Below are 18,625 nucleotides of genomic sequence, written 5' to 3' on the forward strand. Positions count from 1 at the left end.
TCATGGTCTACCTATTGTCCACCAGGACACCCAGGTCCCTCTCCTGACCTCAGCAGAGATCATTTCCAGATAGCCAGCCCTTATCCTTCACTGGTGTGTGTTGTTACTCCTCCCCAGCTGTAGGACTCTGCACTTACCCTCGTTGAACCTCTTAATATTCCTTTCCTCCCAATTCCTCAGCCTCTCTAGATCTCACTGAATGGCAGCACAGCCTTCTGGAGTGTCAGATACTCCCCCCAGCTTTGTATTATTATCAGCAAACTTGTTGAGGGTGCACTCTATCCCTTCATCCAGGTCATTGAAGACAGTGCTGTACTAGGCCCAGTACCAATCTCTGGGGAACAGTGCAAGCTACAGGGTTGCAGATAGACTCTACATCACTGATCACAATCCTCTGAGTTCTGCCAGTCAGCCAGTTCTCAATCCACCTCACTGTGCACCTATCTATCCCCCACTTCCAAAGCTTAACTACGAGGATGTCACAGGAGAGCATGTTAAAAAGCCTTGCTGAAGTCAAGGTACACAATATCCACATGAATACCTACCAAAACAAGAAGCACAGGTAGTCACATCACTTTAGTTTTATCCAATGCTGTGGTATTTCCAAGATCTAGCCAGATGGCATCCCCCTCCTGGGACTTCTGTCCCTTTGATAACCACATTATAGGAAATCCTTCTGTACATAACTGTCTTTACAAATTCAATATGTAGCTGTCTTTCTGAAAAGTCTACCCTTATACTCATTATCCATTTCTCCTTCCTTTTTCCACAATACCTATATTCTGATCTCTATTTCTTTAACTAACCTATAGTTTTATTATTTTACACCTCTTCACAAAATGTGTTGAAGGCTCGCATGCTTGTACAGCTGGCCTCCAACTCTGAAAAGGGGGAGCTAAGATATATTCCAACATGCTCTTTACATTTCTATTCAAATGAATCAGAAGAAATGAAATTAGACAATCCTTAACTTTAAATATTTCCCTAAAGATTGATTTTATTTTCTGTTCTCCTATCAGTGCAAACTACAAACATTTCTTTAATGGGTAAGTAAATCTGAAAGAAGGAAGGAAATACAGTTCTGCAGGCTATTCTACCCCCTCCTTAAAGAAAACATACTACAAAAATTTGCAACTGAAGAAGAAAATAATAAGCATAACAGAAGTAACAATATAATACTCTTCTAAAGCACAGATGTTCTTCCTTAGGAATTAGAAGATCTTACATTTCTAGAACAGCTACACGTTTCAATTTCATTCCAACCATGTATTCATTAAACATTCAAATGCATAAAGCAGGGAGGTTAAGTCCCAGATGATTCTGAGCAGACTAAGTGAATTACTCTGGGAAGAAAAGCAACTGATTCTAGGAAACAAACTTTCTCAGATCTTCCTTTAATACCTCAGGCAATGCTACAGGTTTGAGGCACAGTGGCTGGAGGACTGCATGAAGAAACAGATCTGGGGGTGTTGGTCAACACTTGGCTTAACATGAGCCAGCAGTGTGCCCAGGAGACCAAGAATGCCAATGGCATCATGGCTGGTACCAGAAATAGCGTTACCAGCAGGAGCAGGGAAGTGATCGCCCCTCTGTACTCAGCACTGGTGAGGCTGCACCTTGAGTATTCTGTTCAGCTGTGGGCTTCCCACTACAAGAAAGACATTGAGGCCCTGGAGCACAGTCAGAGAAGGGCCATGAAGCTGATGAGGGGGTATGAAGCACAGGCCTTATGAGGAGTGGCTGAGGGAACTGGAAATGCTTGGTCTGGAGAAGAGGAATAAGGTCCCAGGGGAGACTTATTGTTCACTACTTGAAAGGAGGTTTTAAGTGAGGTAGGATCAGCCTCTTTTCTTGTGTAACTAGTGACAGGACTAGAGGGAATGGTCTCAAATAAAGCATCTGTTAATGAAGCTGTTCATGAAAGTCACATTTATACTATATTCTAAGCATAAAGCGTAACAGTATACATGTGACAAATCTAAAGTAAAACTGGCATCGCCAACAAAATTAGGAATTCCATTGTATGAGCACAGCAGGAACCACAATCATTAAGGCACATTTATCTGCAGTTACAGATGAAGCTATCCTTCACTTTTGTCACCTGCTTTTCAATATGGTTCGCATTGTACCTCACAGTACTCAGAAATATGCAAAAGGAAGCAATGTTTGTCTTCATGCACATGTCTAAAAAGTAGGGAAGACTCGCATGGAATCTGTTAGGTTCATAAGACCGGTGAGCAACAGTCCAAGAGCCCAGTGAAGATTCCCTGATTTTGATACATGAACAATATATGACAGAAAGTAAAATCCACAATTTCTCCCTCCCAACAAGCACCCACAAAACCACACATGACCTCAGCGTAAAGGGAGTTACCTGAATTTGTAAGTATCTGCTGAACAGGAGTAACACCAGCAGGGAGAGCCAATGTAGCTGCAGTGGCTGCAGCACTCTGAAATATAAGAAAAGGTTTTTAAGAAGTGTTACAGCCAGTGTTTCGTGTTACAATGTATTGCCTGAAAATATGCACCTCTCCTGACCTACTAATTAAATACCACATGGCTTAAATGGCAGCTTTACATTTTCAAAGCAGCTAAAGACATGAGCCTACAAATCTGAAAATAAGGTACTTAAGCAGTGATTATTTTCACTTTTCTTGTTTCCACAAGGAGCAGCAATCAGGTTTGCACTTTTCTTCACTCTACAAATGATCTACATTTCAAGTTCCAAATAACACAATTCTTTCAAGTGAATATATGCACACAGCATACTGATTGCTCACAGAATGACTTATTTTTTCTCTCAAGACAGCTGGTTAGAAGAGAAATCCAAGAACTCTCAATGGGTAATGATTCTATCTTATGGAAATTAAATTTTAACGCAATTCACATAGTTCCAAACACAAAAATCTGCATTAAGTCCTTGACTCATATAGGGGGACGAATTTCTCCAGAGGTTTTCTACTTCAAGTGTCTTACTGCAGTTATCTTTTGAAAATCCTCCCCTTCCTCACCACAGAAGAACCATGAGAAATTATCCTCTGCTACTGAAAGGATATAAACTTCATTACTGGGCAGAGTACATAACATCCTGATTATAAGAAATATGATCCCCCCTTACTGACCGATCCATGTAGTAGTAATACCACTTCCAAAACAACAGAAAAACAAGCAAAACTTAAAAGTGGTTTTCTGCATTCACATATCCCAAAGGCATATAAATAAATTCTCATTAGTCACTGTTCTCCAAGACATTTGAGGTCAGATACAATATTTAATACCAACCTAAAAGCTTATTAGAAACACATAAATATTCCAACTCTTTCATCAAAGATTATTCATTGAATAGTAGTCTCCTGCAGTTTACAGCTCTTTTGTATTTTGACAGCACCTGAGTTTTAAAATCCTCACCACCTCATTTTTGCAATATCCATCAATAAGATTTAACTAAATAAGAGGAAAAAAATGTTTAATTGTTCTACAGAAGTTAGAAATTACATTGAAATAGTTGTAAAATGCTTTAGGAAAAGCTAGATATTAGCATGCTCTCAGCTTCTGAGTACATCTTTCTACTTGAGTAATGAAGTTCAGATTCTTTTCTGTAATAAGGTCAGCAGGTAATGGAGAACTGAAGGTTATGCAAGTTACCAATGCCTTGACTAATCATGAAACATTGCTTCATATGTTTTTACCAGAGAAGTTGTAAAAATGTAATAAATTTTGGTTTTAATATGTTTAATTATTATTAGCTGTTGTTTTCAAGAACCAAGTATATAAATATATTTATTTTATCAAGCCAGGGCATTTAAAAATAAAAAAAAACAACCAAAATTAACTTCTTGAGAGAAATGGATAAATGACCAGACTGCTAGATATTCGACTGTAAATTAATGAATCTAAATAACACGACCATAAAAGGTGGATCTGAGCTGCTAAATAAACTTTCATTTGTTATAAGCTTAGACTTCAGAACAGTTGATGCTGTTTCCTGTATCTAGGAAATACAATATTTGTGTCATTTAGTAGTGTTGGATTAGTATGCAACAAATACATCATACAGCTTTACACCAAGAGTACTCCAATTTCCAATTTAAATAAAGTTTAGGCTTACCACTCTTGGAATCATAGGATCATATCATCATCAAGGTTGGACAAGACTTCCAATATAACACAGTCCAACCATCTACTTAAAGCAGAGGATGCAGGTAAGTCCTAAGCTTTGTTACTAAAACTAAGTCCTTGGTTACTTCTAGATTATCATTTCAGCAGCAGAATTCAGAAAGCAGACAGAGACAGACAGTTTTATCGTTTCCTACTTTTAAGCATCTGATGACTAATACCAGATTTCTGTTCACTATTCAGTCAAAACAACTTATATAATGACTTATATAGATGTACAAGCCTCGGCTTTTCTTACCATGCCCGATGCATTCATGTGTGGGATCAGCTTGGAATCTGGCACAATAACCTGCTGCTGAGGTGCTATAAACCAGAAAAATACAGCACTTCATGAACACTACACAGTATGCCAAAAATAACATCCAAACCAAAATAACTTTGAAAAAACATCACACAAATATCAGCTGAGCTTCACAGCAAAAACAGCTACTGAGCAATCTATGATCTTACAGCTCAGTAAGTTTTACCAGAAAGTTTTACTGTCAAGACAATATGCAACAGTGTCATGGAGTTGACCAGATCAATCTATGTCCGTGACAGGGGCGACAGGCCTCTGCCCTCCCCCCCCACCCCAGTCCCACAAAAATGGGAAGGAAGGAAGGGAGGAAAAAAGCAGCAGCAACAATCTATGGAGGAAAACTTATTTTACTATAATATCGGAATACAAAATAACACAATGTATACAATTCAGTTGAAATTGAGATTAATAAATCAGACAAGATTAAAGAGAGAGGGTTCCAGGGACCGAGTCAAACCTGAAAAGCTTGGAACGGCTAGGAAAGCACCTCCAGCACCCACTGCAAGGCAGCAAGAGAGCGCCCCCCCACCCGGAAGGGTCAGATCCCGTGACTGCTGCAATGTACAGGGATAGGTACCTGGGATTGGGGCAGTGACACTTTAATGCCCTGTACACTACATGATGTTTTGATGTGGAATACTGAAACCATAAAAAACAAAAACAAAACCATAGAACCATGACATTCCACCCCTTATTCTACATCGTTACATCATGCTTAAAATATATACGCATATATATACAAACAAACAAAAACTGATTAAAAGGCATTACTCACACCTGGCTATATATATATATATACATAGAATTACTGACTGCACTCACCCGGCATCAAGTTTCCTTGTGGTACACATTGGACATCCCCACCAAGTGGATCCTGGCCCCTGGGCAAAAACTGTACCACGGAGAGGTTTGCCCTTTCCAGAAGCTGGAAGAACCCAAACTGCCTTTCCTAACATGTTCTTTACATGTACAACAGGGACTTTATCTCCCTCTACGGTATGTATGGAACTGGATTGGTTAGGACCATCACGATTGATAGATCCTCTGGTATTGACTAACCAGGTGGCTTCTGCCAAATGCTTCTCCCAGTGCTTAAATGTTCCGCCACCCAGTGCTTTTAGCATCGTTTTTAACAATCCATTGCATCGTTCAATTTTACCAGAGGCTGGTGCATGATAGGGAATATGGTAAATCCACTCAATGCCATGATCTTTGGCCCAAGTATTTACAAGAGAATTTTTGAAATGAGTCCCATTATCTGCCCCAATTCTTTCCGGGGTGCCATGTCGCCACAGGACTTGTTTCTTGAGACCCAGTATGGTGTTTCGGGCAGTAGCATGGGGTACTGCATATGTTTCAAGCCACCCAGTGGTTGCCTCCACCATAGTAAGCACATAACGCTTACCATTGCGAGATCGTGGCAAGGTGATATAATCAACCTGCCATGCCTCCCCATATTTGTACTTTTGCCATCACCCTTCCTCCCAGAAAGGTTTCATCCTCTTGGCTTGTTTGATGATGGCACATGTTTCACAGTTATGAATAATCCGTGCAATGGCATCCACAGTTAAGTCCACCCCTCGGTCTCTAGCTCATTTGTATGTTGCATCTCTCCCTTGATGACCTGAGGTCTCATGGGCCCACCGAGCTAGGAATAGTTCACCCTTGTTCTGCCAGTCCAGGTCTATTTGAGCCACCTCAATTCTGGCAGCTCGGTCTACCTGATGGTTATTTTGCTGTTCTTCAGTAGCCCAACTCTTGGGCACATGAGCATCTACACGGCGCACTTTTACAACCATATTCTTTGTTCGGGCAGCAATGTCTTTCCACAGTTCAGCAGCCCAAATAGGTTTACCCCTTCTTTGCCAGTTATTTTGCTCCCACTGCTGTAACCACCCCCATAAGGCATTTGCTACCATCCATGAGTCAGTGTAAAGATAGAGCATTGGCCACCTCTCCCGTTCAGCAACATCTAAGGCTAGCTGGACAGCCTTTACCTCTGCAAATAAGTGTCTCTGATACTGCTACAGGTTTGTCACGGTTAATCAGTTGAGACATTTGCTCCCGTGTTTCATTCAGTTGGTCCGTCACTTTTGAGATAGCGGCTACAGCAGCATGAATGGGGGATAGCAACTGTTGATAGTTTTGGAGCGTAAGAATTAATTCATAAACTAAGGGCGTTCTCTGTTGTTCGTTGAATCTGTCACACGCTGACATTAGTGTAGAGGCATATTTGTCCGGCGCTGTTGTCACGATTTTCTGCCATATCTCAGGCGTCGTCCTCACTTTTTCAGGGCCGCGGTTTTGGTGTGGTTGGTTAGGAACAAAGTTAGGGTCATACAACATTTCCACCACGCCTATTTCCCTCAAATACTGGATACCCTTTTCCACTGTATCCCATTTTTTCATCGCAATCTTCAAGCCATTTTTGAAGGGATACTTTTCCTTCACGGCTGTTAACACTCGTTCCCAGAGGCTGGTAGCCTCATCCGAACATCAACTAATTCCTCTATCAATAGCTGGATCTCTGGCAATGGCACCTAGCTGGCGAGCTTCATTACCATCCAGAGACAAGCTACGGGCCCCACTGTCCCAACAGCGAACCAACCAGGAAACAAGAGTTTCATTCGGGTGCTGTGTAAACTCCTTTCTTGAACCTTGGATTTCAGTCATCTTTAGAGGACGGCGAGTAGTAATAGAGATTTTCTCTTCATCACTCTCTTCTGCAAGTCTCTTAGTTTTCCCTTTTGCCTTTCACGATGGTGGTGGTTCTGAGAAGGGCCCCTTGCCTGGATCTTCCTCCACCTCCTCCTCTTCTTCTCTTTTTCGTTCAAGACGTGAAGACACTCGTTTCCATTTCTTGCCCTCCACAGGAGCAACCGGTACTGTTACTGGTGTCTCCTTTGATTGATTAGATTTGACTTGGGGATTTTCCCCTTTGGCTTGAACCTCAGCTCGGAAACTCTCTCTCTCCAGAATGGTATTATATAGGGCACGGTAAGCACAAGCCAAACCCCAAATAAGTTGTACCTCCTTAGATTTATGTAAGCCGCATTGTCCCTGACTCAAATACTGGCTTAGTTTCTCAGGATCACACAGGTGTTCAAGAGTAAAATCCCATGACACTGCGGGTCCCCATGCTTCTAAAACCTTTCCTAAACCTCTCCATATTCCCTGCCAATCATCATTCTCTAGTTTTGGAGGAGACTCCTTCCCCTTATTACGAATGCATAGGAATACATTCAGGAAAATTGATGACATGCACACGCACACCAACATGAGTATTAATTCAGGGTTCAAAAAACGTTTGACAAACCGAGAAGAAAACCCGGAGACTGGTCTGAACATTGTGTTGTTTGTAAAATTAGCTATTCCATTTGGGATGTAGTTGCTTGTGAAATTAGCCATTCCTTCTGGGATGTAGATGTCAAAGTTCAAATCATATCACAATGCAAATAGGTAAAACATAGGTGTCTCCATCAGTGCCCCTAGGTAGTTATATATGAATGCAATTCCACAACACACAAGTGTGAGATGGATTATTGGCCAGTAGGTTGTGACTAACACCATTGCTTTTAATCCTTTACCCAGCACCCCCACAATAACGAGTGGGTTCATCGCTGATGCTTGCTAAAAAAGGGTTAATGAATTGAAGCTAACAAGAGGAGGGGAAAAAAAAAAAGAAAAAAAAGGTACTACTCAGACTAAGTAGTGCTGAAAGTTTACAAATATCCCAGAACACTGGCAGTACGTCTAATCTTTCAAGGTCAGGTTTTCCAGCACAGAAACCTGAACTACTGATAATGCTCCTTAATGAAGCTCTCTAAGAGCAGAGAGAAAAAGAGATTCGTTCTAAAAGCTAAAAAGCAGTTGCCCCACTTTGGGCGCCAAAAATCTGTCACGGAGTTGACCAGATCAATCTATGTCTGTGACAGGGGCGGCAGGCCTCTGCCCTCCCCTCCCACCCCAGTCCCACAAAAATGGGAAGGAAGGAAGGGAGGAAAAAAGCAGCAGCAACAATCTATGGAGGAAAACTTATTTTACTATAATATCGGAATACAAAATAACACAATGTATACAATTCAGTTGAAATTGAGATTAATAAATCAGACAAGATTAAAGAGAGAGAGTTCCAGGGACCGAGTCAAACCTGAAAAGCTTGGAACGGCTAGGAAAGCACCTCCAGCACCCACTGCAAGGCAGCAAGAGAGCGCCCCCCCCACCCGGAAGGGCCAGATCCCGTGACTGCTGTAATGTACAGGGATAGGTACCTGGGATTGGGGCACTGACACTTTAATGCCCCGTACACTACATGATGTTTTGATGTGGAATACTGAAACCATAAAAAACAAAAACAAAACCATAGAACCAAGACAAACAGCAGCTCTGAGATGCAGTATGGCTATTCTGTCTTTTACAGATTTTACTTCAATGGCTTCAATTATCTACTCTGACCCTATGTGAAGTAAAATTTAAAACTTATTTCTGAAAGCTATTACAGTATTTTTTTAAATAAACTTGCTGATATTCAGCATCAGTTTTCCAAAAACATCGACTACTAGTGATCAACTCTCAAAAAACAACCAAACAAAAAAACCCACATACACACAAAAACAAAAAATATTACGAGGACTGTTGCAAGAGAAAGAGCAAATTAACAGGACACAGCAGTTAGCCTCAGTTAGATCTTAGCATAGCTCTTAAACTTGCGATCTTCATTGACTTTTTAGCATAGCGTAGATGAAGTATTATCAACCACCTGGCTCAGAATTGTTTTGGTGTGATACAGTCTATTGATCACAAAAAAGCATCCAAAAGTCTCCAAACTCATTGACAGGAAATTAGAATATGACAAAGCAATATGAAATAATCATCAATTTAGTATTCTCAATCTAATTCTGTAACAAAGGACACTGAAGTACAACGCTCTTGAAAGATTCAATTGTGGGGAGAGAAGCCTCACAATCCTGTACCAAGATCGAAAGTCATCTCTCCAACTTTCACAAAATCATGACCACATGCCAGAATTACACACCACACAGGAGGAATCACTTACTGTTGTCCCAGTTTCACTCTTTGGCTGCAACAGCCCATGAAAAGAAACATAAACCAACTCACCCAATTCCTACACCACATCAGCTCCCCCACAGAAAAGGGAAGTCATGCAATTAATAAAACTGGAAGTGTCTGTGACTAAAGTGCTTTGATATTCAAATTCATTTATCTTTCACACTGTCATTTGGTCTTAAGCCACAGTGCAGGGTAAAAATAAATCAGTTTAAAATATATTACTGTACTCAGTATCATTCAAGAGCAGGCAGAACGTGGCTCTGGGCAACCTGGTCTAGTGGTTGGCAACCCTGCACATAGCAGGCAGTAGAAACTAGATGATCACTGTGGTCCTTTACAACCCAGGCCATTCTATGATTCTATGAGTCTAAGAATCAGGGGAAGGGATTTCCATATTAGTGGTGGGTAACGTGGTCAAAAGAATCATAGCTATTCATCTAAGCAACCACTAGAGGTCCAAGTAAAAACGTCTGCAGAGTCTGTCAACTGTAACTAGCTCACTTCAAGATGCTTCTTTCTAGCGGTCTTAAATACCAAGACAAATTTTATTCCAACAGTCGCAACTGATTTATATCCAGGGAAAAAAAAAAGAAAGAAAAAAAAAAAAGAAAAATAAGAAAAAAAACAAAGACAGGTTCCTTTGACACTAGCTCCCCTCTGTTTTAAACATAAACTTTTTGGGGGAGGGAGAAGAAAATCAGTTTAGTTCCCTCTTGTGCTTATGTAAACAAGGCTCTGATCTCTGAAATCTGATAAAAATTGAAGTCCCTTATTATCACAGATAAATATTTTTATGCAATCGATGTAATAGCATACGATAACTCAAGCATTCCATGAGATTTTTTTATGCAGTAAGCAAGCAGTGAAATCTAGTAGTATTTACAATTCTGTAATTGAAATTTGAAAATGTTTTCCTACATGTTTCATTGAGAACTTGTAAAACAATTACTACAAGAAACACTACTCTTACAACTAACCAAAGTGCATCTTGAACTCCCACTGTGCAATCTGCTAAAGCGGCAAGAAAAAGCCATTACGCTTTACACTGAAAACTTGTTCTAATACGAAAAACATACCCTATATATATTTTGAGTGTTTTTCATATCCTAGCATCCATTTTTGCTCAATGAACTCTTTTGTTTTTAAAATTTATTTGCTCTTAGTGGCATTACCATCTCCTGAATAAATTGTCAACTGCTTCTGTATATTGTCGTGAAATCAAAAAGCAGTTCATGGATTTTTGTCACAATCTGAAAGTCGCGTATTATGAAAAATAAGTTACGCAGAAAGAATTCACCTTTTTCAAAATCTTAAGTATATTCAAGACTAAAAGAAATGCCAAGATACTTCTTCATCTAAACAGCTCACTTGATCCATTATATAGTGAAGTAGGGGCAAAGTCTCACATAAAGACCTAAAGTTACCTGCAAAATAAACATTCTTCCCATAAATCTAGAATATGCTAAGTAAGGAGTTGGTCTAATTTGAATCTTTTCAAAGAGAGGTTAGAGTGTAAGCCTGACCTTGCTGAGCTGCTGGAATAAGAACCTGTTGTGGCTGAGTCTGCTGCTGCACAGTCTGCTGTGGCTGAGGTTGTGTATGATGGTGGTGGTGATGATGCTGCTGTTGCTGCTGTTGCTGCTGCTGCTGTTGCACCTGCAACAGAAGTTGCTGCTCTTCTGAATGGAAGCCATCTACAGCCTTGGACTGCATCAGCTTGTTCTCCCACAGCTAGTTTGAGAAAGGAAAGAGAAATCTCTGAAGATTTTTACTTTACAGGATATGTAAAAATACATCCAATACTAAAAAATTAAATTTGTTTTCACTATTTATCTTATGCAGTCTATTTAGCCAAAAAGCCTCTGGGCAAATGCAGACCAAGGAAAACTCCACATAGGTAATGTTTTAATAAGAGGACCTAAATAGTCAGCTAAAAATAAGCTTTAATATTCTTTTTTTTTTTTAACATTCTAAGCTTTAACATTCATTTTTTCTTCCATTTGTGGAAGAACCATAATAACTCTTACAGAAGCATGAATCAGAAAAATCTATTATTTATTAGAGCCTTTCCCAAAGCTACTTCTTCATAAAACTCCTCAATAAAAGTTGCTTCAAAACATACCAATAGAAACTACCAGTATACCCAAGATAATATCAAGCTGCACAAGTACTGACAGTTTTTGCCATGACATCAAACTCAGTCTCTCCAGCCCTGTAGCTCCTGATGTCAGTTGAACTCTTCCAAGAAAAGCCACAATCACAAAAATGCAAAAACAGAGAGGCATAAGTATTCAATAAATAAGGGCACCCACGACTACTGGGACCTGGTAAGAACTCCCTAAGCCTTCTTTTATTTTCCTTCTTTACCTCTTTCTTCATTGAATCTTTTCTGACGTGACCTGCAGAATACATCTGTAACACACTCCTTCACTAAGACAAAAACATCAAATGGAGTAGACATGCTTATCTTTCCAGCACAGAAACCTTTGGAATTGTTTACCTCTAAAATAAACACATCTTTTCCTTTTTTTTTTTTTTTTAAGATATAATTTTTCAGGGACTGAAGTGGTTACACTGTTGATTTAGATGCCCACTGTTAGTTTATGTCAAGTTTTGTTATGTCAAATTAGGGGAAGTAAACAAGGTGGGCAGATACTTCTGTAGAGTAGTATAGTCCAAATGATATGGGACTACAAACACGTAGACGAATATAGTGCTTCACTAAATAAAAATCAGCATTTTTACTGCATACAACAGTAGGCAGGACCAAGAAACATTTGATGTATTGGTCTATTAAAAAAAAAACTTTCAGCTTACTGTTTTGAGTTCCATAAGAACTTGTTCATCCACTCCTTCATCCAGAAAAACCTCTCTGACATCATTAATGACATCTTCAATTACAGACCTGTACAGTTTAGGCTTAAAAAAAAAATAAAAAATAAAAAAAGTCAGTATTACTTCTATTTTTTAAGAAATTTAGCATTCCAACATTAGATCCTCCCTTCCTCCCACCCTCCAAAAGAGTAACCTCTTACAGTTGCTATACACCGCATGTTTCTGAATGACTTAAAACATCCAAGAAAGTATAAGTTAACACAAACAGCTCTAACAAGATGGAAAGGGAAGGGAAATTTTCTATCTTTTGTGTCAAAAGAAACTTCAAGCCATAAAGAGTGTAGTTCCAAACAAGGAAAATGACATTGTTTACCATTTGGAAAATTTGTTTCCTGTTTGCTAGTGTACATGCTGAATATATAAAAACATTTCCATGAGTGCAAAATATGTATGTCAAAGTCTAAAAAAAAAAAAAAAAAAGGAATCTCAATAGCTCTTGCTACTAGAACAGGAATCAAATATAGCTCAGGATGAGCTGAGCTGAAAAACATTGAAGCCCTGGAACTGCAAGTATCCATACACAAATGTCCTTGCTTAACACACCTCATTGCAGAACCTACTGAAGACAGGATATCAAGAGAGACAGACTTTTGTTTGCAGTCTGTACTTACGTTTCTACATTACACATTTTTCAGGGGGCGAAACTACACACATACTATTACACTGATCTCATGTCTAGACTGCCATTGGCAAAGCTAACTGTCAGTTCACTTCAGGCTGCCCAGAGAGGTGGTGAATTCTCTACCCTTGGAGGTGCCCAAAAGTCATCTGGACAGAGGCCTGGGCACCCTGCTCTGGGTTGGCCCAGTTGTTCCTGCCAACCTCAGTCACTCCATGAATTTTAAAACACAAGTACAATTTTAAGAAGAGTAGAAATGTTTAACTTTAGCGATTTGTGAGTGACATTTAATTCAAAAGCCACAGGACAACTGTATTATTCAGGTGTACTTTATAACCCAACACCACTGCCTGAATCTCTGTACATGTGTAAGTCTCAGTGGTATGTTGACTGAGTTTAAATGTGTGCTATCTAATTACAAGGTACAATCGTGAGCTCTGAGTTAGGACCAACCTGCAGCCTGTGAACCACACATACTTCACTGATGGAGGCTGTTCCTTGGGCTGAGTGCTGACTGTTCCTAAACTAAACTGCAACTAATTACACAATTATTTTAGATGACATCTTCCCCTACTCTGCTCCCATCAGAAATGATGCCACTTGCATCAGATACCTTGCATGCATGAAAAGCAATCTCCCTATCCTGGCACAGTGAGTTCAGTGCTCTGGAAGGGCTGTTCTTAAGGTGCACCAGCTGGAACTGCACAGATTTACTGCTTGCACTTAAAGCATTTACTTTATGCATACACAGTTGCTTAATGCATCCCTGAAGTGCTGAATTTGTTACAAATATGCTAAAGATTACATTGCACACGTTATGAAATACAACGGTTATGTCTCTGTTACGCACATGGCTTATCAGTCCAGAACAAAGCTGAGCAGCCAATAAGCAGGAACTTAAAGTGCATTGGCATTATAGCCTATTTGGAAGCCCGGAACCAGGGTACTGTTTCCTGAAAGCTGGTTAGTGCATTACACCCATAGTATTTTAAACAATGTCTGTGAGCCATGCTTTGGTAGTTTTTCTCAAAGAAAAAAAAAAAAAAGGAAAAAAGGCACCAAAAAGATAACACATCAGTCTGGTCTGAAAATCCACAGTTCAGAATTTTGGCAAATGGCATGCTATCAGCACTCTTTTTTTTTCTTAAGTTTAGATTTTATCAGTTTGTCACTTTTCCACTTTAAAATATGCCAAGGAAAATCAAGGAGCTGAAATGTCAGAATTTGCCCTGTCCTTTACTCATCTCTGCAGAAACTTTCTGGCCTCAAGTAACAGTGGATGTTTGCCATACTTAAAAATCACCTTTACAGAAGCTACATCCAAAACTCAATTTCTCCAAAAGAAAAAAACCCAATAATCAGTAAGATTACTTTTCTTTCAAAACTGTATGGCATACTTATATCTAAGCTGCTAGGTACAGCATTACTGGTACTTATAGAGACATCTGAAACAGCCTTTCAAATCCTGCCTTCTCCTGAGCACTGGTACTTCAGCTCTGTGCTGTGAGAAATACTGAGCATCATTAACAGGATTATTTTTCCACTTAGACTTAATTCATTGCAGATGCAAAAAGACATTCTACTTAATGTCATTAAGTCCTATTATTCCTATAATTAAACAAATTGCATATAGCTTACACAGTTCAACTAGAACAGAAATGCTACTTGACCTACTATTCATATTGTTTCTTATTGTATTAAATGCATCTGTTTCTTAAAGCCCAAACCATTCCTCAAATAAATACACTTATCCTTAGGTACATGAGTTGCTTCACTTGAGTCAGTGGTGCATCCTTACAACTGAAATTACACATGAAATTCCTGGACAATAGAGATGGCATTTTCTCCTTCAGATATCTACTGTTTTATTACTAAAGCAGACTCAGCACAATCAGGCCCTCATTTCTACTAGCAGTCACCACCTCCTGACAGGTGTCTCCATGAGGTGTATTTACAAGTATCACTCAGAATATAAAGCCCTGAGAAAAAACACTGACATTCAGGCACAGCAAATTGGCCCTACAGCTCAGCAGTCTGCTCTGTTGTGGTCACACAGTATCACAAGATACAGTACACTCACTGTTATATGATTAGTAGGAGAAGGAGCAAAGAAATTATCTACACTTTAAAATGAAATAGTGGCTCAGTCCCTGTGCTTCCTGATTTCACATATACATTTCCATCATGCTCAGATAAACCCTGGCTGTGCACAGCTGTACTGAACACCCATAAATGAAGCAGCGGTGCTTTTCTCAAGAGCCGCCTATGGCAGAATGGTGAAAAACAGCATAAAATGCTACTTCTACAGATGTAAAACTAGACATAAAATTACGGAGTTTAAGAACGTAAACCTCAACCTTTAAAAAGGAAGTGCAGTGTACTTTTTTAGATAGGCAGTAATTGTTGGCTCTAAGTATTATTTATGAGATGCTCAAGTTGTTTATACAAACTACCTACATCCCTGGAGCTGAACGACCATCATTCATTCCATGCACTGCTCACTCAAAAGCTGAACATGGGCACGCAATTACTAAATGAGCCCCCAGTGGGCCTGCGAGTTGCATTTTGTCATAAATTTTCACACTCAATCAAAGAAAGCAAGGAGAACATAACAGAAACTTAAAAGATTGCTATTAAAATAATCGTGCTTTCATCTGGTTTGTATTAAAGTGCCTCCCTCATAAAGAGCACATTACTGTAAACTTCAGGCCCTTTTAAGAGCAAACACACTCAAATCACTCTTCAATAAACACTACTCCAAACACTTACTATAGATTAAAGACAACAATTAAAATTCCTGATTTATTAGATGCAACCACAAACACATAGAAAAGATTTGAAATCTCATGTCCCCCTCTGGGAACATACGGAAATGGTTATATTTCACTTTCTCCGTACATCTTGTAAAGAAAACTCTGAGCATGGTCAGACTGCTACACGCACTCCAAATCAGAAGAGCAAGCAGGGAGCTATTTTAAGCAATGCCACATGCCTTTGGGGGCTGCACTTCCTACATTTCATCAGTTCCAAGGGGAAAAAAACAGCACCTCTCCCTAATTACTGTTACAACTCTTAGGATTTGGGCAGTTTGGGTTTCTAACAACCAACACGTTACAAAGGAATACACACTGCACGCGTTATGCATCTGACAGCAGTTTTCTCCTAGTTATTTCTGCAGTTATCCCTGAAATGTTACCCATCTGTTTCTCCTGTCTGTGGAAATACAGCTGGGAGCTGTGTGACATGAGAACACCACACTGCAAAGGTAACTACTTTTAGTCACAATTACACTGAAGAAGAGTGCAAAAGAAGTAGCATATAAAAGCTATGCTGTAAGCAATTAAATGTGACACCCGTCACACCTATACAACTTAATTACCTTTGTCACCTGCAAAACCTTATACCACATAAAACTGTTACCATGTTATACGCATCCCTTCCTAGGAAGGACAGAGTTGATCAGATGCTGACACACCAGGCCCAAAATCTGCCCTGCTGCAGTTATCAGCTGGCTGCAGTACTTCCACACATTCTTGCTCATCTTCTGCAACTCAGAGGTACGTATGGTTATCATTACTACAGAAAAGAACTGATTTTTACAGAGTGCTGCACAATTGTACTTTTTCCTTGGAATTTAAGCTCAACAGAAGTTGGGCTCATTTTAAGTTCCGGTTATTCTAAACACTGTGATCAAACACAGGCACCTTTCAGCAGCACTTTGCAGAATTTATGCTATGCTAACACAGAGATGCAGCACTGATAAGCAAGTTGTTGAAACAAAGACATTCATAAGTGCTGTGAAGATTATTCAATACAGAGATGTAGTTACCTATTAGGTAATAACTTGGTAGAAAAAGAGACATGAAACTGCTAACTTACTGTAGAGACAAAGAGCCCTTGCTATCAGTTAGAGAAGAAAGCTAGCAGTTTGTGTGTAGAACAGCTAGCAGATTTGGATCACGCACATTCAGAAACTATCCTACCAGCAGCTGACCTGCATGCAATGGCTCACTGCTGTCCCACATTTTGTTACAGAACAGTTGATAAAATAGCAAAGCAATGCTACTTCCTTGCAATCAAATGAGAGTGGGTTACAGGTAAGATTTTGGATTTAAAAAGGAAACTCTGTGTCGTTTGCTTTTATATACTGCTCTCTAGTACTAAAAATATTCTAATTACTTCAAATAATAGAGAAAATTCCAAAATCTTCCAATACATCAGTATGCCCCATCAACTTCAGTTACCAGAAGCACATAACAATCATTCACACAATCTGTGCCCAGGACCAATAAACAGAACTTCAATATTAATGCTGCTTTTGGTACAAGATCTGTACCAGACACTGGCGAAATGCTATGAAACAATTCCTGCATCTCTCCTTGCCACAATGGGTAAGAACACCTAAGTTCTCCTTTCCTCATCCAGCAGCAAAACTCCTTGGATGACCACAAGGGTACAGAGGGCTGCACGCTACGGATAAAAAGACACATACACTAACAATTAATTAAAAAAAAAAAAATTAAAATGGGGGGGGGGGGGGGGAGAGATTAAAAAGGTAAGCGTTTTCAGAAGGCCGGGAGGATGGCGGTGCCCTCTTCGTGCAGTGCACAGCCACCCGGCACCGAGAGCCGCGGGTAGCGCCGCCGCTCCCCGAGCACGGAGCAAGGCAGGAGCACAAACCCGGAGAAACCCAGAGCGACAAAAAGCGCGGCCGGCAGCCTCCGCCGCGATGCACGCACCTCCCAGCCCGCTCTCGGCGGCTCTCTCCCTATTTAAAGGCTGATGTGGTGTTTAAATGGAGAGGCGGTGACGTGGGGCTGGAAAGCACCTTCCCATCCTAGCAGAGTCTATATTAGAGAGCGGCAATGGCTCTATATAAACAGGGCGGCCACAGGGAGGAGGAACACAAGGAGCGGGCAGGCAGAAAGGCAGGGGAAGCCATGATGGATCCGAGCGCCACAAGCAGGGCCGCGCCTGCCGCCGGACGCCGGGTTTGTGCCGCCGGCGCTCGGGGCGGGGGTCGGGGCCGGGGGTGCGCCGGGGACGGAGCGGCGACCGAGGGGCGATGGGATCGGCCGTGCGTGTGACTGCTTATTGCAAACCGGAGCGAGCCGTCCCGCAGCGAGCCGCCCGCCAAGGTGCAGAAAGCACGAGAAGGGACACAGGGGGGCGAGAGTTTTCTTTGTAAAATAAATACTGCCTCGCTCGCTGCAGAAAAGTTCCGGGCCGGGCCCGGCGGACTGCTGCCGCGGGGCTGGGACAAGTGCTTTTCAACCATCGTCTCCTTCCGACCAAGCAACATAAAATGGCTCCAGCGGAGCCCGGGCTGCCGCCGCCACCGCGGCCACCGCCACCCCGACACCTAGCTCGCCCCCCGGACGGGCGCGGGGCCGGCGGCACTCGCTCCTTCCCCGGGCGGCTCCCCCCATCCCCCCTCCCAACCCGCCCGCCCCTTCCCGCCGGACCCCGGCCCGCGGCGGGCGGCCCCGGCCTCTCCCCCGCGGGGCTCCGTCCGCCGCCCGCCCCCGGGCCGCCGCCCCGCGCCCCCCGTTCCGCTCCCGCCGCCC

General features: G+C 41.2%; 1 protein-coding gene across 1 annotated transcript in view; it reads right to left on the minus strand.

Moving 5' to 3' along the window:
- GTF2A1 (general transcription factor IIA subunit 1) overlaps positions 1–18,625 on the minus strand; it is a 30,622-nt gene that overhangs the window by 11,454 nt on the left and 543 nt on the right. Inside the window, exons 2-5 of the mRNA XM_042814869.1 lie at positions 12,362–12,463; positions 11,068–11,275; positions 4,415–4,479; positions 2,375–2,450 (exon numbers count right to left, since the gene is read on the minus strand). Coding sequence (XP_042670803.1) covers positions 2,375–2,450; positions 4,415–4,479; positions 11,068–11,275; positions 12,362–12,463 — 451 coding nt within the window. The remainder of the gene's footprint in view (positions 1–2,374; positions 2,451–4,414; positions 4,480–11,067; positions 11,276–12,361; positions 12,464–18,625) is intronic.

This window comes from Centrocercus urophasianus, unplaced genomic scaffold (genome assembly GCF_019232065.1).
Source record: "Centrocercus urophasianus isolate 14NV4802_14NV808 unplaced genomic scaffold, USGS_Curo_1.0 seq_14, whole genome shotgun sequence".
Taxonomy (NCBI): Eukaryota; Metazoa; Chordata; class Aves; order Galliformes; family Phasianidae; genus Centrocercus; species Centrocercus urophasianus.